The 22862-nt window shown below is 44.8% G+C and overlaps 1 protein-coding gene across 1 annotated transcript in view; it reads left to right on the top strand.

The window, feature by feature from the left end:
• Nucleotides 1-22862, top strand: part of DDX47 (DEAD-box helicase 47) — a gene marked incomplete at its 5' end in the record, with an annotated part of 626288 nt that overhangs the window by 78475 nt on the left and 524951 nt on the right. Inside the window, one exon of the mRNA XM_082265706.1 lies at nucleotides 4113-4301. Within this exon, the coding sequence (XP_082121832.1) occupies nucleotides 4113-4301 (189 nt within the window). The remainder of the gene's footprint in view (nucleotides 1-4112; nucleotides 4302-22862) is intronic.

The raw sequence follows: 22862 nt of genomic DNA, 5'->3' as shown, positions 1-22862 counted from the left end.
CAGGGGGACTTTCTGGCCTCCATAGACATCAAGGATGCCTATCTTCACGTTCCCATTTACGCAGGACATCAGCATTTTCTGCGCTTTGCTGTGGGAGAGGACCATTATCAGTTTGTGGTGTTACCCTTTGGTCTCGCCTCTGCTCCCCGGGTCTTCACAAAGGTTTTGGCCCCAGTTCTGATGCTGTTGCGACAGCGGGGCATATTGGTTCTTGGCTACCTGGACGACCTCCTCCTCCGTGTGGAGTCTCCGCAGGCTCTGTTGTTAAACTTGGAGATCACCATGACCTCTTTGGAAGAGTTGGGGTGGCTTGTGAACCTGCAGAAGTCATCCCTGGTTCCCTCCAGGAGGCTGGACTATCTGGGCCTGACTTTGGACGCGTCCTTGGCCAAGGTGTTTCTCCCTGTGGTGAAACTCCAGAAGATACGGTCGGCGACTCAGCTGTTACTGTCCACCAACTGGCTGTCCCTTCGGACCTGCATGAGGGTTCTGGGACTGATGGTGGCATCTTTCGAGGCAGTAACCTTTGCTCAGTTTCATACGCGGACCCTCCAAAAGGAGATTCTTCTCAAATGGAACCGGAATCCCGATTCCCTGGACAATCGGATCCGGCTGAGCGAGCGGACCAGGGAGTCCCTGGTTTGGCTTCGGTCTCCGATGCTCAGTCAGGGGAAGTCATTTCTTCCGATCTATTGGACGATTGTCACCACGGATGCCAGTCTATCCGGGTGGGGAGGGGTTCTCAGCAGGCTGTCTGCTCAGGGGCTCTGGTCCCTGGAAGAATCCAGGCTGCTGATTAAATGTGTTGGAACTGAGAGTGATCAGGCTTTGCCTGGTTCACTGGACCGAGCGTCTTCGGGGTTGCCCGGTTCGGATTCAGTCGGACAATGCCAATGGACAATGTTCTGGCGGCCGTGGAATTGGCCGGCATCCTTCGGTGGGCAGAACGGTTTGTTCTGGCTCTCTCCGCAGTTCACATTCCGGGCGTGGAAAATTGGCAGGCGGATTTTCTCAGCCGTCAGACCTTGGATCAAGGGGAATGGTCTCTTCATCCAGAGGTGTTTCACCAGTTGTGGCTTCGTTGGGGCACCCCGGACGTGGATCTGTTGGCATCTCAGCTCAACAGGTGCAGAGGTTTGTAGCCCGCTCCCACGATCCTCTGGCGGACGCCACAGATGCACTGGTTGCTCCGTGGGGGCAGTATCAGCTGCTGTATGCCTTTCCTCCTCTCAAGTTGCTGCCGAAGCTTCTGCGCAGGATAGAGGGCGGAAGGAATTCCAGTCATCCTTGTGGCTCCGGACTGGCCTCATCAGGCCTGGTACGCCGACTTGGTTAGGCTGGTTGCAGACGCTCCTTGGCGACTTCCTCTCAGGGAGGATCTGCTGTCTCAGGGGCCGATCTTCCATCCTGCTTTACGGTCGCTGGCTTTGACGGCTTGGCTGTTGAGAGCCAGGTGCTGAAGGACAGGGGTTTGTCTGCTTCAGTTATTCCTACTCTGCTTAAAGCGAGGAAAGCAACTTCTAGAAAGATCTATTATTGCACGTGGAAGTCTTCTATCGCGTGGTGGGAGTCCCTCGGGGTTCCTCCACGCTCTTACTCGGTGGCTCGGATCTTGGCCTTACTGCAATGGGGGGTTGAGCAGAAGCTGGCCACTCATTCCCTGGTGCGGAATTTTATCCAGGGGGTGCAGCACCTGGCTCCTCCGGTGTGCTCACCCTTGCCGCCCTGGGACCTTAATTTGGTGTTGTCGGTTCTCCAGGAATCTCCCTTTGAAAATATTAGGGAGATTTCCTTGCTTACCTTATTCCAGAAGGTGGCCTTTTTGATGGCTATCACTTCTGCACGTAGGGTGTCGGAACTGGCTGCGTTGTCCTGTCGTTCCCCCTATCTGGTGGTTCATAGGGATAAGGTGGTTCTTCGTCCCAATCCATCCATCCTTCCTTCCTTCCTAAGGTGGTTTCCGGTTTTCACTTGAATGAGGATGTTGTATTGCCTTCCCTGTGTCCTAAGCCCAGTCATCCTTGGGAGTTTGCGTTGCACTCCTTGGATGTTGTTCGGGCAATCAGGGTGTACTTGGCTGCTACTGACTCTTTTCGTAAGTATGATTTGCTTTTTGTGATCATGGATGGCCCTAGAAAGGGGTTGCCTGCGTCTGCCGCGACCATCTCCAGATGGATCAGGCAGACGGGGGTGCAGGCTTATTCTATTAGGTGTCGGGTTCCTCCGTTCCCTGTTAAGGCGCACTCTACTCGGGCTCTTAGTGCTTCCTGGGCCTTCTGCTATCAGGTGTCGGTGCTTCAGGTTTGCAAGGCGGCTACCTGGTCGTCTGTTCATACCTTTACTAAATTTTATAAGGTTGATGTGATGGCATCGGCGGATGCCTCTTTTGGCCGCAAGGTTTTGCTGGCTGCTGTTTGAGGGAACCTTTGGTCTACCTCGGGTTCTGTTTTTTTTTTTTTTTTTTCAGGTGGGTCTCAACTTCTTGTTTCGATGAGTCCTCTGTTCTTCTGGTTGGCTCTGTTTTGGCCTAATGGATTGGATTTTTTTCTGTTATCCCACCCCTCATTTATGGCGCTGCTTTGGGACGTCCCTACAGATATCAAGAGATGGAATCTGCGTCTGTCAATGAGCGACAGAGAACTGGATTTTTGACTTACCATAAAATCCTTTTCTCTTAAGCTCATTGACAGACGCAGGACCCGCCCCTCTATTTTGAGTTGGGTTGGTTTGATTTCTCTGACACTGCTTTGTTACATAACTGACATCCTATAGCAGGGAGAGAGAGGGTATACCCCCTGGGACTGCCCATAGGTGTAGCCAGAACTTTTTTTTCTGCCTAGTTTCCTACTCCTGTAGGGGGCAGTAATACCCTAAGGATATCAAGAGATGGAATCTGCATCTGTCAATGAGCTTAAGAGAAAAGGATTTTACGGTAAGTCAAAAATCCAGTTATCCCTGTTGTGCTCCACTGTGTGAAATGACAAATAAATGCACTCCCCAGGTCCAATGTATCACAAAGCCTTATACGGATCCCCTAAGGCGTCCAAACATCTTTCTTAAAATAGCACTATCCACTCCAATGCCCAATCTCCTCTCCAATGGCCAATAACATGTACACAAAGGCAAAAAAATAGAGTAATAGTGCAACGCTGTTTATTTAAAACATACTCCTAACAAAATACGAATGGTTTGCAGCTTACATAAGTGGTGCCTGAACCAAATGGCTAGTAATGTATCCCACATGCGAACACACAGAATCAGTCTCTCCCCTTACTGCGATCAGCGTGCGTTCCACGGAGTAGCTGGATAGGACGCAGTGGTCAACAGGAGGTTTTGATGGTAGCCAGACCTCCATTCATTTCACCATCACTAGGCGTCGTCAGTCTATTTTTGTCACACGGTTTTAATACCACTGTTAAGTCGGATTATATTATATTCTACACATATTTTCTTCACATGATTATTACTACCCTTACAGCACCCTACTTTACTAATTTCTGTATATTTACAAATATTACATCAGATCTTTACTTGGCTAATTTTGATTTAGAAGCATTGACTCTTGCCAAAAACTCTTTGAGGGGTCACATCCTATTCTAGTGATAACGATTTAATCCAACAGCAAAAATGTGTCCTATTGCTGTTTACTAATTCTTAGGTGTGGTCCATGCATTTGTTTTCACATGGGGACAGCAAGAGAAACCTTTGAATCCTTTTTGCTCCAAGTAGTTATTTTTGGGCTAACTCGTTGCTAAACAGAGTGGCAGGGCAGTGATGGATAATGTGCATTTTAATCAACGTAAACTTTTTCCCTTGCCCTACATTGTGCAAAATGTAGGTGCAAAATGTAGGTTGGTTCATTTTATAACCTATCTAAGCTACAGAATTATTGCAGCTCAATATCTGCTACCTGTCATTGTTTGAGTTAGGCTGTACACTATAATGAAAATAAATGCATATACTGTATAAATTACATTTGGACTAATGTATACTTGTGTTTCTAAACATTACAACTCAGTGCTTCTTACTGTACACTTCCTGTGAATGGTAGTGCCTATTGATTAATTGACAGTTATTGACTCATTTTGCATTTTTATTTTACTTCATCACAGGTCGTGACATTATTGGTTTGGCTGAAACTGGCTCTGGAAAGACGGGTGCCTTTGCATTACCTATCCTTCAGACATTGCTGGAAGGTCCTCAGAGGCTGTATGCTTTGGTTCTGACACCAACTAGAGAACTGGCTTTTCAGATTTCTGAACAGTTTGAAGCTCTTGGTTCTTCCATTGGAGTTAAATGTGGTATGCTGATATTTTTATGTATTGTATTTACAATTATGCTGTCATACACACTCAAAAAGCTGCTTAATATTTTGTATTTTTTTTTTTTTTTTTTTTTTTTTAATCATTTACCAGAGAGTTTAACTATAGGCGTTTTCTTTTTCCTGAACTAGTGTCTCCATGGGAGCTGTTCCCCTCCTTTTCCTGTTCTATCAACCCAAAATTTGGGATTTTCTTTAACTTTCGATGAGAATGGTAAACCGAATAAATAGGGTTACTCTCCCTAACAGATATCAAAATTAATTGTTCATGTGGAGTGATACCATGTGTGCCACATCCCAAAATTGTAGAATACAAAACAAGGTTCCCCTTGGGTGGGACTTTTTAGGCACTAATTTTACAAGGACGCACAAAATAAAATTTTATAAGCATTATTGAAAATGTTATACAAAATGGATAAAATTGTAGAGGCAAGCTAGATCATAAATCACATTATACAGTAGAACATGGACCACATGACCCCCGGGTATTCACCCAACGCGTTTTCGGAGTGATAATGCAAAACTCCTTCAGGGGTGCCCTTGGAGGGTGGTCTGTAAGTAATTAGTATATGAACAATTGTTATAGACATTGAAATATCAATCTAACCATAATTTTTTACTAGACAAATAGAAAATGTCTGAAAACACTTACAAAGTTCATTGTAGTGATTGAGAAAAATCGCCTGCCTGTATATGTTAAAAACAAGGAGTCAGTGTGCCGGTGTGGGCCACCTGGGATGCCGTGTAGTTGTCCTGGGTGTTGTATTAAGAATAGGATATGACTCTTGGATGTAGATTTATCGAGATTGCTTGCTAGCCAGTCTCACAAGAGGCTGGGTGGGAACAGCTGAAACCCCAAATTTAGCAATCCTGCTGGACAAAAGCCAAGCAATTAATGATATGGATCAGGTCCAAGGGGAAAAAAAAAAGACTCTAAAGTTAATGTAGCTGTAGGATCTTTATTGGGTAAATGAGGTATCAAATAGCCCAAATGCTGTATTTGTCAGCAGAGATTGAACAAAGTATCCAAATGGGATATAGTAAAAAACTCCAAATTCAACATAAAGCTAAAGGCTAAAAGTAAGGGATCAACGATTGAACTCCACATGGAAATTTATTATGTGAAGGCTCTCTGTTGACAGGCAAAGATTGGGCTGACAGTTTGGCTTAAAAAACATATATGTAGTCAAAAAGTATATGAAATACCTTAGGGATCCGATCCAACCAAATAAAGATCTTAAAGTGGCATGTGCAGGTGTTTCCGTGTGTCCGGCAAGAGAGCATATAAGTCTGATGCCGGACATGCGGAGTATATAAGGAGGCTTGTAATTAGCTGAGACCAAGCTCAGCTGAATGGCAATTTGGTACAGCTGGTCGCACAGGCGGTTTCCTGGGACACCTAGGCCGGGAACACCCCCAACCGGAAGTGATCCGGCGGAAGTGAGGTCGGCCTATGCGTCCCACCGACACGGTGATAGACTTCCGTCGGCGTGGAACGCAAGGCGGGGTCTATTGGGCATGCGCCGAAAAGCCCACATTGTGAGCAGGATCACATAGGCGGATGCCGAAGCTGCGGGCGCCACTAGGTGGCGTCCGCTTACTGTGCCGGGCTCTTCCCGAAGCAGATGCGGAGATAATTGTATCTCCGTGAAGCAAAACCGAATCACATCAAAATGAAATGAAAAAGTGTATCTATTGGTATGGCTGGAGAGAAAAAGGTTTTGATTTAAATATGAAGCATATCTCTAAGTAGAAGGGATGAGTATATTAACTCAAACAGTTGCTGCAAAACAGAACTGTATATATAAAACCATACCCAAGGACATAAAACGGTCCTGTCTCCCAATTGTGGCAGCAGGGGCAGGCTGACATCCCTGTGTACAGAAAAAGTTGTAGGAATATTAAAACAGAACTGTAATCACTAACAAAGGTTGTAAATGGACAGGAGGGGAAGGAAGGGGGAGGGGAGGGAGGGGAGGGAAGGAAAGGGAAAAGGGGGGGGGGGGCAAGGGGACGGGAAGGGAAAAAGAGGAACGGAGGGAAAAGAGGGGTATATGAGAAATGAAAAAAGGGGGAGGAAAAGGAGGGGGGGGGGAGGAAAAAGAGAGGGGGAGATGAATTGTGATTGAGGATAATGCATCCAATATTTTAGTCAATACCATATGTCGCATCAGAGTATATCAGCATTGTTAAGGGAAATGCATGGGATAACTTGCTATTTTTCCATACCACCAGACGTGAAGCCATCCAGGAAAGGTTTGAACGATACCATATCGTTCAATCCTGGTGGCTCTGTCGCTTTTAGGCGATAAATCCACCGCAGCTCCATTTGGAGGAGGGTCTTATTCCAATCCCCTCCCCTGGAGCTGGGGTGGATTCTGTCCAAAATCAAAAATTTAATTTTGGGAAATCTGCCTGCATGGACGGTGTGGCGTCCAAGAGGGAGATCCGGATCGCAGGTTCTCATGCTTTTTATGTGCCTGCATGCACGTTTAGTAAAGTCCAATTTGGTTTTGCCAACATAAAAACAGCCGCACTCACAGAGGAGTAGATATACCACCCCATGAGTGCGGCAGTTAGCAAAATGCTTTAGTTTAAACTTTTGTCCATTCGGTAGAATGGGATTTCTGGAAGTATACATAAACTTGCAATATTTGCAGGCCCCACACATGTAGGTCCCTTTAGCTTTGCATGGGTCTTTTCCGTTATGTGCTGTGAATTCGCTACGTACAAGTTGGTCTTTCAAAGCAGGGACTTTCTTATAAGTAATTTGAGGGAATGCAGGGACATGCATGCCCACAATTGGATCGAGGGAAAGCATGTGCCAGTATCTGGTCACAATTCTTTTTATATCCGAGTGTTGTTCTGAATATTTTATGATCATCCTCAAGGTTTGGTCCACCGGTTTAGAGGTTTTATGGGCCAGTAATGAAGTCCTATCACTCGCTAGGGCTTTCTTGTATGCCTTTTTGAGAGTGGTGTAAGTATAGCCTCTGGCAAGAAGTCTCTGTCTTAAATCGTCAGCTGCTTTTTGAAAGCTGGCAAGGTCCGTGCAATTGCATCGGGCCCGAAGGTACTGGCCAAACGGAAATGGCCAAACGGAATGGAACGCACCAATGTCTGTGGATGGAAGCTTGAAGCATGGAGGATGGTGTTGCCAGCAGTGGGCTTACGATAAAGCCCACTGTGGAGAACACCATCCTCCCCCCTGTGAATTTCTACGTCTAAAAAGGTAACCTGACCTGCATCAAAGTTCATAGTGAAATTGAAATTGAAATCGTTTTTGTTCATTCTGTCCATAAAACGTATTAAGGAGTTCCACTGACCCATGCCATAGCATGAACACATCGTCGATGTAACGGACCCACATCATGATGTGGTCCGTATACATCGATATTGTGTCCTCATTCAAAAGGGCATGTTCCCACTCCCCCAGGTACAAATTGGCGTAGGATGGGGCACAGCATGTGCCCATCGATACGCCTTGCACCTGGAGGTAGTGGGAATCATTGAATGTGAAGACATTGTGTAGTAGTATAAATTGGAGGATGGACAGAATGAACTCCCCATAGGCATCCAAGTTCTGATCTTGCATTAATGCATGCCTTACCGCCAAGAGGCCCCGATCATGCGGGATAGAACTATACAGTGCCTCGACGTCTATTGTAACCAATAGGCAATCTTCAGGGACCCGTGTGTCTTGTATTCTTTGTAAGAAGTGTATGGTGTCCCGTACGTAAGATGGTAATTGGACCACGAATGGCTTCAAAAAGGTGTCAATCAATCTGCTAGCATTGTCTGTTACCGACCCTCTACCCGATATAATAGGGCGCCCTGGTGGATTAGTGGCGTCCTTATGTATTTTGGGGAGGGCATAGAAAGTGGGGGTAATTGGAAAGGCTGTGAGGATAAATTCCCAGGTGTGTTTTGGAATAATTGCATTTTGGTATGCTGTGTCGACTATCTTATAAAATTCGAGTTGATATTTAATGACAATATCCGCTGGAATTTTCCTATACCAATTTTGGTTCTTGAGGATTTTTAGGCACATGGTAATATATTGGGAATTGTTCATAATCACTACGTTGCCGCCTTTGTCGGCCTGCTTAATGGTGATAGAATGATTTGCCTTGAGTTTCTCAATGGCCTGTCTTTGGTTAAATGTAATGTTTGACTTTGTAGGTTTTTTAATGTTGAGTTTTTCAACTTCTTTTGTCACCAATTTGACAAAGGCGGCAACGTGAGGATTGGATGTTTGGGGGAATTTGTCTGATTTTTTTTCTTGAGGGATAGTGTCATCCAAGCGCTGCTCCAAAGTCTCCATGCCCTAAGTGGGAAGTGTCTGCTTTCAGTTGAGCAATGTCCTCCTTAAAAGCTATTTCAACCCTGGAGATGAATCTATCCAGGTCTGCTTTAGTGGGCAAGGCCCAAATGTGTCTCCTTAAGTCCCCATCCCCTAGAACCCCAGCTATATCAGATCCTCCTCCCTGTGACTCTGGTGAGCGAGGGGAGGCAGGGGGACCAGTGTAGTCACTGACCGTTGTGGATAAAGTCCAGGGTCTGTGCTCCAGGAGGGACTCGCCTCGTGGTATGGAGAGGCAGGTGCCGCCTGCGCCATCTTGGAGGCCTAGGTCTCCCTGTCGCGGGTCTCCGGGAAGAAGGATGGCAGACGGCCCTGCTTGGAACGGTCGGGCCGCGGTGGCTGGGAAGCTGTCCTGCGCTGGTGGGACATCGCAGAAGCTGTCTTGAGGCCTGGTTTTCCTGGTAAGCTGAGGTTTAAGCGGGTGCGGAGCTTAAGCGCTGTACGTCCTCACCCGTCCATAGCCAGGCCACGCCCCGAATATACCTACTGTTGATCCTTCCATTTCTGCTGTTAACAAAGGTTTAACCTGTCCTGTGGATAATACCCAGGTTTTTAAAGATCCAGCAGATAAAAAGTTGGAATCCTTTGAAAGCCTCCTTTGCGGTTGCAGGTTCTGCGATTCAACCAGCAATAGCATCCATAGGAGTTTGTCAGTCTTTTCTTAACCACTTGCCGACCGCCGCACGACTATCTACGTCGGCAGTCTGCCCCGGCCAGGCAAAGTAACGTAGGTCTACGTCGGCACTTCCCGCCGGTCCTGTGAGCACTCTCGCGCCCCCCCCGCTGCTGGCTTGATTGGGTTCAGAACCGATCAGTCATCAGGTCCAGGCCAATTATTTTTGGCCTGGACCTGTAGATCGGTCCTGCCCAATCCGAATCTATGCTGAGCCTGTGAAATGTAAACACAGGCTCAGAAAAGATGTGTCCTCCCCTCCCATGATCCTTTTTGGATCCAGCGTGAGAGGAGAGCACATCTAACTGTAAGTAACTGCACAAGCACACACTTGTACACATTTAACCCCCGATCGCCCCCCCCAATTAACCCCTACACCCCCTGTCACAACACACACTGTATACAGCATATAGCATTTTCCTATATACCTGTATAAGTGTGATTTGTGACCAGGTGTAGCGTTTGCGCCCCCCCCTTTTTCACTTAAAATACCTGCCCCCCCATAAAGATTTAACCCCCTGATCCCTCCTGTCACATTGCACACTAATACAAAGGTAATGTACTGTGTTTTTGTATTTTGTATTAGTGTGTTTGTGACCTGAATTAGCGCTAGCGAGTTAGTTTCTGTCCCAAAGGAGGTTTAGGGTCCCCGCCACCCCCCCAATAAAGATTTAACCCCCTGATCCCCCCCCTGATCACCCCTACACCCCCTGTCACAACACACACTATACACAGTAACAGTATATAGCATTTCTATATACCCGTATAAGTGTGACTTGTGACCAGGTTTATCGCTTGCCACCATTCCTTTTATCCTTAGGATACCCGCCACCCCCTCCCAATAAAGATTTAACCCCCTGATCACATCCAGTTAACCCCTTCCCCCCTGTCACATTGCACACTAATACACACGTAATATACTGTTTTACTGTCTTTTGTATTCGTGTGTTTGTGACCTGAATTAGCGCTAGCGAGTTAGTTTCTATCCCAAAGGAGGTTTAGGGTCCCCGCCACCCCCCAATAAAGATTTAACCCCCTGATCCCCCCTGATCACTCCCAGTAAACCCCCTCCGTGCCCTGTCACAGTGTCACTTTTATAGTGTACAGTTTTTTTTCTGATCACTAATATTAGTGACACAGGTGACATTAGCTAGTGTTAGTGTCAGTCTAATAAAGCACAGATCCCCGGCGCATAGTTAGAAATAACCCCTTGATTACCACACACAATTTATATGCACAACAATTTATCGCTGCCAACCCAAATTCGCCCTTTGCCAGACCATTCGGCTGGAAATCAAACGGTTTCCGAATTTAAAATATTTAAGGGCCTTTCTCTCAACATGGGCATAACCAAACAGAATGAATTGCGGCTATATTGGTCCACTAGCCCACTTCACCATATGCGCATGTACTCTGCCTCCATGTCCAGGGCGAATTATAAGCAAATTCTGCGGTTTTATGCATTTCAGTGACAATGAAATCTGTTGTCCTCGGGGAGACCCTGCATATGATCGGCTCCACAAAATTCGGCCCCTCATAGACCACTTCATTCAGCGGTTTGCAGCCTTGTTCACCCCCGAACAAGTTGTCTGCGTTGACGAGTCCCTGATTAAATTTACTGGCCGCCTTGCTATGAAACAGTACCTCCCCAGCAAGCGTGCCAAGTACGGGGTCAAGCTGTATAAACTGTGTGACAGGGCCACAGGCTATACAGTTAGTTTCCGGGTCTTTGAGGGAAAAGATAGCTGTGTGGAGCCCCCTAACTGCCCAGACTACATAGGGAGCAGCGGCAAGATTGTTTGGGACTTGGTGTCACCCTTATCCGGAAAGCGGTACCATTTGTACGTGGACAACTTTTACACAAGCGTGCCACTATTTAGTCACCTGCTCGAATTACAAATTGGCGCATGTGGCACCGTGCGACCTAATCGCCAGGGCTTCCCCCAATGGCTTGTAACATCCCGTCTTAGTCGGGGGGCGAAAGCCTGCTCGAAAACTGACAAATTGCTTGCAGTGAAGTGGAGGGATACACGTGATGTTTTCGTTCTGTCCTCCCTTCACCTAGACACAACGATCCAAATTCCTACGGCAACTGGCGTTATGGAGAAACCCTTCTGTGTCCACGAATATAACCTTAATATGGGAGGGGTGGACCTTAACGACCAGCTTTTGGCGCCGTATTTAGTTGCCCGTAAAGCCAGACGCTGGTACAAAAAAGTGTCTATTTATTACAATTGGCTATGATGGATGACCTTTGTCCTATACAGGGCGTCAGGACGAACAGGATCCTTCTGGAAATTCCAGAAAGAGATCATCCTTGCCTACCTGTACCCAGGAGGCATGCCTGCCCAACTTCCCCTTCCAGATGCAGTGAGACGGCTGCATGAGAGGCATTTTTCACATGTCCTCCCGAGTACCCCTACCCAAAGATGCCCCCAAAGAAGATGTAGTATCTGTAGCAGGCGCGGATTTAGGCGTGACACCCGCTATTATTGTCCCAAATGTCCTGACCAACCTGGTCTCTGTATCGGGGAATGTTTCCAGCGCTACCATACACTAGTGGAGTTTTAGTGTAGGGTACAGCACGACACAGTGTAGGGCACACAAACACAGGGTCTCGAAAGATGTTGGATGGCTATTGACATTTTGAGAGACCCAAGCTGGAAAATCGCAGTCACAAATCGAGAAACAACAGTTAGAAAAATAAAAGAATCCAAAAACAGTTGTTGTGTCAGTAATTTTATGTTCTTCTACTCTTCCTACTGCACTTTTACTGTACTTTGTTTTTCATTCTTTTGTGACCTGTTTCTCTTGCAGGTACTAGCCGGCTGCCACATTGATTTTATATATTATGACACAAACAGCGTTTGCGCTCAGCATATATGGATACCTTTGCTGGCAGCAGCTGTGGTGATTTTCTGATTTCAGCACTGCAGGTAAATCCTGTCGTGTATACCCGTCAAATTAAGTGGGTGTTTGTTTGGGCGGTGAATGATGAGTAATACTACACAATATTCCTGTGCTGATTTCTGGTAGGTTCTCTTTTTTTTCGTTCAGCCCACAGGCTGCATGAAAAAAAAAAAAAAACCTACACTATATGCCAAACAAGGACCAGCAATGTACTGGTACATTGCTGGACTTTGAGTGATTATACCAGGATGATGCCTGCAGATTTAGGCATCATCTTGGTATAGCTTTTTACAGCCAGAGATCGGCTTACATGTAAAAGCAATCCTAGCGGATAATTGGCCGCTAGACTACTTTTACATGCAGTGGGAGGGGACTAGCCCCCCCCCCCCCCGCCGCCTTCCGTGGTTTTTCTCGGGCTCTCCTGTCCCACCGGTTAACCCGAGAGTGCAGCCGGTGGTTTGATTATCTAACCATAGAGCTAATTGTAAATGAGAATGGCTCCAATCATCTCTATGGCCTAAGATACCGGAAGCTACGAGCATTTCATGACTTCTGTTTCGCCAGAAACAAACAGGGCCATTGGGAAATTGGGAAAGTATTTTATCACACCAATTTTGGTGTGGTCAGATGGTCAGAGGAGAGATCTAGAGTCTAAAAGACCCCAATTTTTTTTAAAAAAGAGTACCTGCCACTACAGATTGCTATCACAGGGGATATTTAAATTCACTGTGATAACAATAAAAATTCTTGAAACAAAAAAAAAAAAAATGAAAGGAAAGGTGTCAAAATAACTTAAAAAAGCAAAAAAAAAAAATCATGCTCCCCCCCCCCCCGTGCTCGCGCGCAATGGCGCACGCAAGCGTTTGTCTAGTGTCATATGTAAACCGCAATTGCAGCATGCATGTGAGGTATTGCCACGAACGCCAGGTCGAGTGCAGTAATTCTTGCAGTAGACCTCCTCTGTAAGTCTAAAGTGGTAACCTGTAAAGTCTTTTTAAGGATTTTAAAAATGTACGTAGTTGGTTGCCGCTGCACAGGCGTGAGCAATTTTTTAAAGCCTGTCATGTTTGGTATCTATGTACTCGGCATAAGATCTTTTTTTAAATTTTACCAAACAAATAGGAATTGTGTAGTGTATTTGTGCAATAAATTTTAAAAAAATGTATTTTTTTTCGCAGAAATTGCGTTTGGAAAATCTGTGCACAAATATCGTGTGACAAAAAAATTTGCAACATCCACCATTTTATTCTATAGGGCCTCTGATTTAAAGAAATATATAATGTTTGGGGGTTCAAAGTAATTTTCTAGTTAAAAAAAAAAAATTTTTACATGTAAACAAAAAGTCACAGAAAAGGCTTGGTTTTCAAGTGATTAGAAGAGTGGGTGATGTGTGGATAAGATTAAGCATTAAAAGCCGGGACAGTTCAAACACCCCCCAAATTACCCCTTTTTGAAAAGTAGACATCCAAAGCTATTTGCTGAGAGGCATGGTGAGTCCATGGAATATTTTATGTTTTGCCACAAGTGTCCGGAAAATTATTATTTTTTTTTTGTCGTTTTTTTTACACAAAGTTGTCACTAAATGATCTATTGCTCACGCATGCCATGGGTATATGTGAAATGACAACCCAAAATACATTCTGCTGCTTCTCCTGGGTACAGGGATATCCCATGTGTGAGACTTTTTGGCAGTCTAGCCGCGTACAGGACCCGGAAAACCAATCCGCACCTTCTGTCTTTCTAAGGGCGTAAATTGTTGATCTCACTCCTTACAACCTATTAGGGCTGCAATGACTCGTCGACGACGAAAATTCGTGGATGTGCGTGAAAGGTGTCAACGCGTCACGCGTGACGTCACACGCCCCCTGCTTGCATTGCCGGCCGGGCCGCTGCATTGATTGGGGCTGCACTGCCCCGGCCCCCGCTGCGCTCCAGTCCAGAGTGTCCGGCTCTTCTACGTCAGCCGCTGTGAGCGGCGAGACGTCCCGGGGGCTGCTGCGCCAGCGCATCAACTGAGCTGACTCTCTTTGGCTGCAGACTGCCGCCAACGCCGATGATCCCTCCCACTGTTCCACACAGACGAGACGTCACGCGCCACTCCAGTAGCATCATGTGATCGCAGGTGAGCCTGAGGGGTCTACACTGGGAGGGGGGCTTACTAAGTGGTCTGTACTAGGTGGGAGGGCTTACTGAGGGGTCTGTACTAGGTGGGAGTGCTTACTGAGGGGTCTGTACTTGGTGGGGGCTTACTGAGGGGTCTGTACTGGGAGGGGACTTACTGAGGGGTCTGTACTAGGAGGGGGCTTACTGAGGGGTCTGTAATAGGTGGGAGGGCTTACTGAGGGGTCTGTACTGCGAGGGGGGGCTTACTGAGGGGTCTGTACTGGGAGGGGGGGCCTACTGAGGGGTCTGTACTGGGAGGGGGCCTACTGAGGGGTCTGTACTAGGTGGGGGGGGGCTTACTGAGGGGTCTGTACATGGAGGGGGCCTACTGAGGGGTCTGTACTTTTTGTTATTCAAAGGATTAATTAGCTAATCAAAAATAACACTCAAGGAAAAAAACTAAAATATAAATAATCGTTGGATTAGTCGACTATTCGGAAAAATAACCGCTAGATTAGTCGACAGACAAAATAATCGTTAGTTGCAGCCCTACTACCTATCACACTTTTGAAGTCCATGAAATGCCAAGATGGCACAACCCCCCCCCCCCCCCCAAATGATCCCATTTTGCAAAGTAGACACTCATTTTTTCTTTTGGAAAATGAAGAAAAAACAGGAAAATGCATTTTTTTTTCCCTCTTTTTCAATTTCCAAAACTTTGTGACAAAGAGTGAGATCTGCAAAACACTCAACATGCCTCTCTGCAAATAGCTTAGGGTGTCTACTTTCCGAAAAGGGGTCATTTTGGGGGGGGGGGGGGGGGTTGTGCTGTCTTGGCATTTCATGGCCTCCGAAACTGTGATAGGTAGTCGGGAGTGAAATTAACAATTTACGCCCTTAGAAAGCCTGAAAGTGGGGATTGGTTTTCGGGGTCCTGTACTCAACTAGACTGCAAAACAGTCTCACACATGGGGTATCCCTGTACTCAGAAGAAGCAGCAGAATGTATTTTGGGGTGTCATTTCACATATACCCATGGCATGTGTGAGCAATATATCTATATCATTTACTGACAACTTTGTGTAAAAAAAAAAACAATATATATTATATATATATTTCCTGGAACTTGTGGCAAAATATAAAATATTCCATGGACTCACCATGCCTCTCAGCAAATAGCTTGGGGTGTCTACTTTCCAAAATGGGGTCATTTGGGGGGGGGGGGGGGGTTGTGGTATCTTGACATTTCAGGGCCTCCTAAACCGTTATAGGTAGTGAGAAAATGCAATGAAAAATGTACGCCCTTTGAAATTCTAATGGTGATTTGTTTTCGGGCTCCCGTACACTGCTAGGCTGCCAAAAAGTCTCACATATGGTGGTATCCCTGTACTCAGGAAAAGCAGCAGAATATATTTTGGGGTGTAATTACACATATACCCATGGCATGCGTGAGCAATATATCATTTTAATGACAACTTTTTTTTTTTTTAGTCATTTTTCAAAAACCTGTGACAAAAAAATGAAATATTCAATGAGCTCAACATGCCTCTCAGAACATTCCTTAGGATGTCTACTTTCGAAAAAGTGGTAGTTTGGGGGGGTTTTGTACTGCCCTGCCATTTTAGCACTTCATGAAATGAGATGGGCAGTCAGAAATTAAAGCTGCGTAAATTTCAGTATTTACACCATAGTTTGTAGACGCTATAACTTTTGCGCAAACCAATAAAAATATGCTCATTAATTCAAAGACATGTAGCTAAATATTTTTTGGCCAAAAGATATGACCTAAATTGAGTATATTGGATATTTTTTAAAAGACAAAGTTGAAAATTTAATTTTTTTGCAAAATTTTCGCTCTTTTTTTTATTAATATCGCAAAAAATAAAAAGCGCAGAGGTGATCAAATACCACCAAAAGAAAGCTCTGTTTGTGGGAAAAAAAGGACGTAAATTTCGTTTATGTACAGCTTTGCATGACCGCGAAATTGTCAGTTAAAGTCACAAAGTGCCAAGTTGAAAAAAGGGGTCTGGTCAGGAAGGGGGTAAAATCTTCCGAGGCTTAAGTGGTTAAGACCGTATGAAGCAAGTGTCTAAGACCGTTTCTTTTTAAGGAGAGTCTATGGAAGATCTGTCAGATCTACCTCTCACTTTAGGTATTGCAGTGGATGCTCTTATGGACGCCATAAGGTAAATATCATGATTTGCTCTGATAATCAGTGCATATGCGCAGAATTCTTTGGTTAAAGAATTGGTCTGTGGAATCACCATGTAAAGTTACTGGCTGGCTTCCCTTTTCAGGGTGAACGCCTTTTTGCTAAAGATCTGGATAGGTATATCCAAAAGCTCTTGGGGGCAGAAGAATACCTTGCTACCCAGGAAAAAGACGAGCAAGTGTCCTTCTTTCAAAATCCCTAGCACTCATACTACCAGTGCTTCTACTTCTAGATAGTTGGCGCTGCCAAATGGATTTGCACAATAAATAAGTAAAGGGAGGGGTATAGAATATGTATGTGTGTGTGTGTGTGTATATGTGTATATGTGTATATGTATATATGTATATATATATATGTGTGTATATATATATATATATATATATATATATATATATATATATATATATATATATATATATATATATATAGTAGGCCAATATTTAACAATTATAATATGTAATACAGGATACAATGCCCAATAAAATTCAATAAATAGATAAATATGTGAAAAATATAAATATATACAAATGTAGTGACTTGATAATAAATTAATAAATAAGTGACTTCAGCATTCCAAAAATATGATGCATACGTATCCAATAATAAGTATTAATACAATAATAAATAAATATTAAATAAGTGAAAATAGGTGAAGTGACCCTATACATACAAATAGGTCTTATTAAATAGATAAACCATATAAGGAGTGACTAATAAATGATTTAAAAATAAATGGTGAAAAAAAATGCATGAGGACTAGCCAAATGCTAGAAATCAGTAAAAGTGCTCAAAAAATTATTACCGATAGTGAATGGGTGAGCAAAGTGAATAAATTGAAAAATATATACAGGTCCTTCTATTAAAATTAGCATATTGTGATAAAGTTCATTATTTTCTGTAATGTACTGATAAACATTAGACTTTAAATATATTTTAGATTCATTACACACAACTGAAGTAGTGCAAGCCTTTTATTGTTTTAATATTGATGATTTTGGCATACAGCTCATGAAAAAACAAAATTCCTATCTCAAAAAATAAGCATATCATGAAAAGGTTCTCTAAACGAACTATTAACCTAATCATCTGAATCAACTAATTAACTCTAAACACCTGCAAAAGATTCATGAGGCTTTTAAAAACTCCCAGCCTGGTTCATTACTCAAAACCGCAATCATGGGTAAGACTGCCGACCTGACTGCTGTCCAGAAGGCCATCATTGACACCCTCAAGCAAGAGGGTAAGACAGAAATAAATTTCTGAATGAATAGGCTGTTCCCAGCGTGCTGTATCAAGGCACCTCAGTGGGAAGTCTGTGGGAAGGAAAAAATGTGGCAGGAAACGCTGCACAACGAGAAGAGGTGACCGGACCCTGAGGAAGATTCTGGAGAAGGACTGATTCCAGACCTTGGGGGACCTGCGGAAGCAGTGGACTGAGTCTGGAGTAGAAACATCTAGAGCCACCGTGTACAGGCGTGTGCAGGAAATGGGCTACAGGTGCCGCATTCCCCAGGTCAAGCCACTTTTGAACCAGAAACAGCGGCAGAAGCGTCTGACCTGGGCTACAGAGAAGCAGCACTGGACTGTTGCTCAGTGGTCCAAAGTACTTTTTTCGGATAAAAGCAAATTTTGCATGTCATTCGGAAATCAAGGTGCCAGAGTCTGGAGGAAGACTGGGGAGAGGGAAATGCCAAAATGCCTGAAGTCCAGTGTCAAGTACCCACAGTCAGTGATGGTCTGGGGTGCCATGTCAGCTGCTGTTGTTGGTCCACTGAGTTTTATCAAGGGCAGGGTCAATGCAGCTAGCTATCAGGAGATTTTGGAGCACTTCATGCTTCCATCTGCTGAAAAGCTTTATGGAGATGATTTCATTTTTCAGCACGACCTGGCACCTGCTCACAGTGCCAAAACCACTGGTAAATGGTTTACTGAGCATGGTATTACTGTGCTCAATTGGCCTGCCAACTCTCCTGACCTGAACCCCATAGAGAATCTGTGGGATGTTGTGAAGAGCAAGTTGAGAGACGCAAGACCCAACACTCTGGATGAGCTCAAGGCCGTTATCGAAGCATCCTGGGCCTCCATAACACCTCAGCAGTGCCACAGGTTGATTGCCTCCATGCCACGCTGCATTGAAGCAGTCATTTCTGCAAAAGGATTCCCGACCAAGTATTGAGTGCATAACTGAACATAATTATTTGAAGGTTGATTTTTTTTTTGTATTAAAACACTTTTTTTTTTTATTGGTCGGATGAAATATGCTAATTTTTTGAGATAGGAATTTTGGTTTTTCATGAGCTGTATGCCAAAATCATCAATATTAAAAACAATAAAAGGCTTGCACTACTTCAGTTGTGTGTAATGAATCTAAAATATATGAAAGTCTAATGTTTATCAGTACATTACAGAAAATAATGAACTTTATCACAATATGCTAATTTTTTGAGAAGGACCTGTATATGGGCAATATATTCTAAAACTTCATTACATATAGATAAAAATTATCAAATATAGAAAGACATCTAGTTAAAAGTCCATAAATAGATAAGAGTCCAAGGAGGGTGGAAAAAAGTGGGTCACGGGGTGATCCGAAGAAATGGGGGTGCTGGGTGAGGAAATCAGTGCTCCCCTCCTATTGTTCCCGCACTCACCAGAGGGCGGTACCCCTACAGGGGTAACCAGCGTTACAGATATATCCACTGGGTCCCGCAAACAACTGACCAGATCTCGTACTCCACTTTTGTCCAATTAGACAGATTTACCACTCTCCAATATAAGTGAGTTGTAGACAATAAATCCTCATAAGTGTACCATATTCAATCGGTTTAGGGCAGGTTCCAGACAATGTAAAGAAGAAAGAAACTCTGATAGTGAAGTACTTTACAAAAAAACTTCCAGATAAGGGACATCTGTAGATGAAAACAAACAGTGCTGCTCTGACTAAAGTTGAATACATTTCAACGTTTTATTCAACTTTAGTCAGAGCAGCACTGTTTGTTTTCATGTACAGATGTCCCCATGCTAGCAGTGATGCACCTTGGAGCACAAAAGCAAGGGTAAAGTCTGAAAGCCATCAGGTGATATATATATATATAGTCAGGTGTGCAACATCATCACTGAGCGACGCCCAGCAGACAAGTGATGATGCAGAGTTTATAAGAGACAGCAGTCTGCAGATGTCCAAGATGGCTGCCAACAGGAAGGCAAGGTAAGACCTTGACACCGGCTTGGGAGCGGTTCTAGAGGAAGCCACTGTCCAGGAGAAATTTGTCTTTGGTAGAGAGAGGTCTCTCTTTAAATGTTTTGGAAAACTGAGCAGTGAGTCGAGTTTTGAAATTATGGACGTCCAGGCTTCAGGGTCACCCTATCAGGGTACAATCCGACAATGCCACGGCTGTGGCTTATATCCACCATCAAGGAGGCACAAAGAGTTGGTCAGCCCAGAAAGAGGTGGATTTCATCCTGTCTTGGGCCACGCCTGACAGCAGTTATTCCAGGAATAGAGAGCTGGCAGGCAGACTGTTTGAGTCGTCAACAGATGTTTCCCTTGAGATTGGTCCTTACACCCGAGATTTTTCAATCCATCTGCCTGCGCTGAGGGGTCGCAAACGTAAATTTGTTGGCATCCAGATTCAACAACAAGTTGAAGAGATTTGTGTCCAGGACCAGGGATCCACTCGCAGTCGGAGTGGATGCTTTGGTGACTCCTTAGGAGGAGTATTCCCTGATGTATGCCTTTCCTCTGGTGCTGCTGATACTGCGTCTGTTGTGCAGAATCCAGCTAGAAGGGAAACCAGTAGTTCTAGTAGCTTCGGCATGGCCGAGGAGGGTTTGGGTTGCACGAATCCAGAGGCTGTCAGTGATACGTTGTCCTGGGCAACCTCTGGCTCCAACATACAGAGCTCTCTGAAGCTTTCCAGGGACATCTCAGCAGCCTTACATATTGTCGCTAGGGGAGATAGCATACCCTGCTTAGAGGTTACCACTACCTCATTCAACTCAGAACCTTGTTCACCTTTCACTGCTTCCGGACCTACTCTCTCAAGGTCCAATATTCAACCTTGCTGTACAGTCTCTAAACTTGACAGCTTGGCTATTGATGCCTTAATCTTAAAGGCGCAGGGTGTATCTGGCCCTGCAGTTCATATACTGGTGTGAAGCCAGGCAATGGCATCCCTGCAAATATATCATCAGGAGAATTCTAGCTTTCCTTCAAGCAGTAGTAGATCTGAAGTTAACCTTGCGCACTATCAAGGGGTAGATTTCAGCCCTATCGGTTTTGTTCCAGGAACCCGATCACTTCCTATTCGTCTGTTCAGACCTTCGTCCGGGGGAATTTTACGTTTTCCTTCTGCCTGTGGATCCACCATTGTGTCCTTGGGACTTTAATTTGGTATTGGCAGTTTTGCAAAAAAACAGCCCTTTGAGCCTCTGGGGCAAGTTCTCCTGGTTATTTTTTGATTGCGATAACTTTGGCTAGAAGGTTATCTGAACTAGCAGCTCTTTCTTGTAAAGAGCCATTCTTGATATTTCATCAAGATAGGGTGATTCTATATCCACACCCAGGTTTTTTGCCCAAGGTTATGTCCGCCTTTCATTTGAATCAGGACAATATACTACCTTTTTTCCAGATCCCCACTCGTAGGAGGAAACGTTATTGCATTCTCTTGATGTAATGCATGCAAGTTTTTCTTGGAGAGATCAGCTGGGATTCGTAAGACTGAGAGCCGGTTCACACTGATGCGATGCGGGAAGGCTGCGAATTCGCAGCCTGTTCCCGCATCGCACACGCACCCCCGGCAGTTCACACTGCCATATGCGATCCGCTGGGGGTGTCAATGTAATCTTAACGACACCCCCAGTTTGATCGCATAACGCAGTGCGATCGTGCAGTTCGCACAGGATCGGATCGCACAAGTGTGAACCGCTGTGCGATCCGATCCTGATGCGGCAGCAAAAATGCCTCCTGTGCGTGTTTGCTGTGGGTGCGATGCGAATTTAGCCATACAAACTGTATGGCTAAACTCGCACCGCACAGCTGATCGCATGTCATGTCGGAGCAGTGCGCTGAGATCTTGTTGGTGCTGCCAGAAGGGCCCAGAAAGGGGTTGATCGCATCCAAGTCTACGATTTCTTTTGGATTCGCCAGGTTATTACCCAGGTGTATTGGTTTAGTATGGTCAACATTTGCAAGGCAGCGACCTGGTCGTCGGTGCATACGTTCACTCGTTTCTATTGAGTGGATGTTGGGACCCAGGAGGAATGTGCATTTAGCCGCAGTGTTTTTGCAGGCAGCGGTGTAATCCTTTTGGGGTCAGATGGCGGTATTTTTTTTGGTGTCCCCCTCCCTTCAGATGCATTGCTTTGGGACATCCCATACGTTATGATTTATGGCTCTGTGTCCTGTCATGTACAAAAAAAAAAGATGCATTTTTTTATACAGACTTATCTAACTTAATTTCTTGAAGTACATCATGGTACTTCCTCACTGGATGCAGAGAAGGCATTTGGCAGGGTAGCCTAGGACTATATGGAGGCTACCCTTGTTTCCATGGGACTAGGCCCTTGGATGATAAGCTACATCATGTTCCTTTACCCGAACCCGAGAGCTAGAGTCCCGAGTGAATGGTGCCCTGTCGAGTGTCTTCCCCATCACAAACGGCACAAGGCAAGGTTGTCCCTTTTCTCCCATACTCTTCGTCATGACCCTGGGACCTTTCCTGAACAGTCTCAGAAACAACCCAGACGTCAAAGGGTTGCAGGTAAAGAATATAAGTTAGCAGCCTTTGCTGATGACATTCTGCTATTCCTCACAAACCCAATAATTTACACTCCCAGTTGTTCTATCAGAATTTGACAATTACCACTTTCTTTCTAACATGAAAATAAATTTATCCAAATCATGCGCCCTGAACATTTCACTCCCCCCCACGAACATTAGACCAATGTCGCACCAACTTCCCATTCATTGGCAACTATCCACTATCGCATACCTGGGCGCCCAAATGCCTGCTCACCTATCTAACTTATATGTAGATCGAATTTCGAAAAGGACAGACTTGTGTTCAACTTTGAGTGTGTTCAGCTCTTCCCTCAGCTGGCCATTTACATTTTTGTCACCTAACTGTCTTTGAAGCTGTTCTTTGAACTGTACAAAATCTCTCTAGTTCAGATAAGGAATCTCTGAGGATATTGGGTGAGGGGAGGTCAGGCCTGTCTATGGACAATATCACTGTTGGTATCTGTTCCTCATTTTTATCTGAAGTTTTTAGATCCTTATA

This window comes from Pelophylax lessonae, assembly GCF_965119305.1.
Source record: "Pelophylax lessonae genome assembly, chromosome: 8".
Taxonomy (NCBI): Eukaryota; Metazoa; Chordata; class Amphibia; order Anura; family Ranidae; genus Pelophylax; species Pelophylax lessonae.
This window is presented reverse-complemented; position numbering and strand designations above follow the sequence as displayed.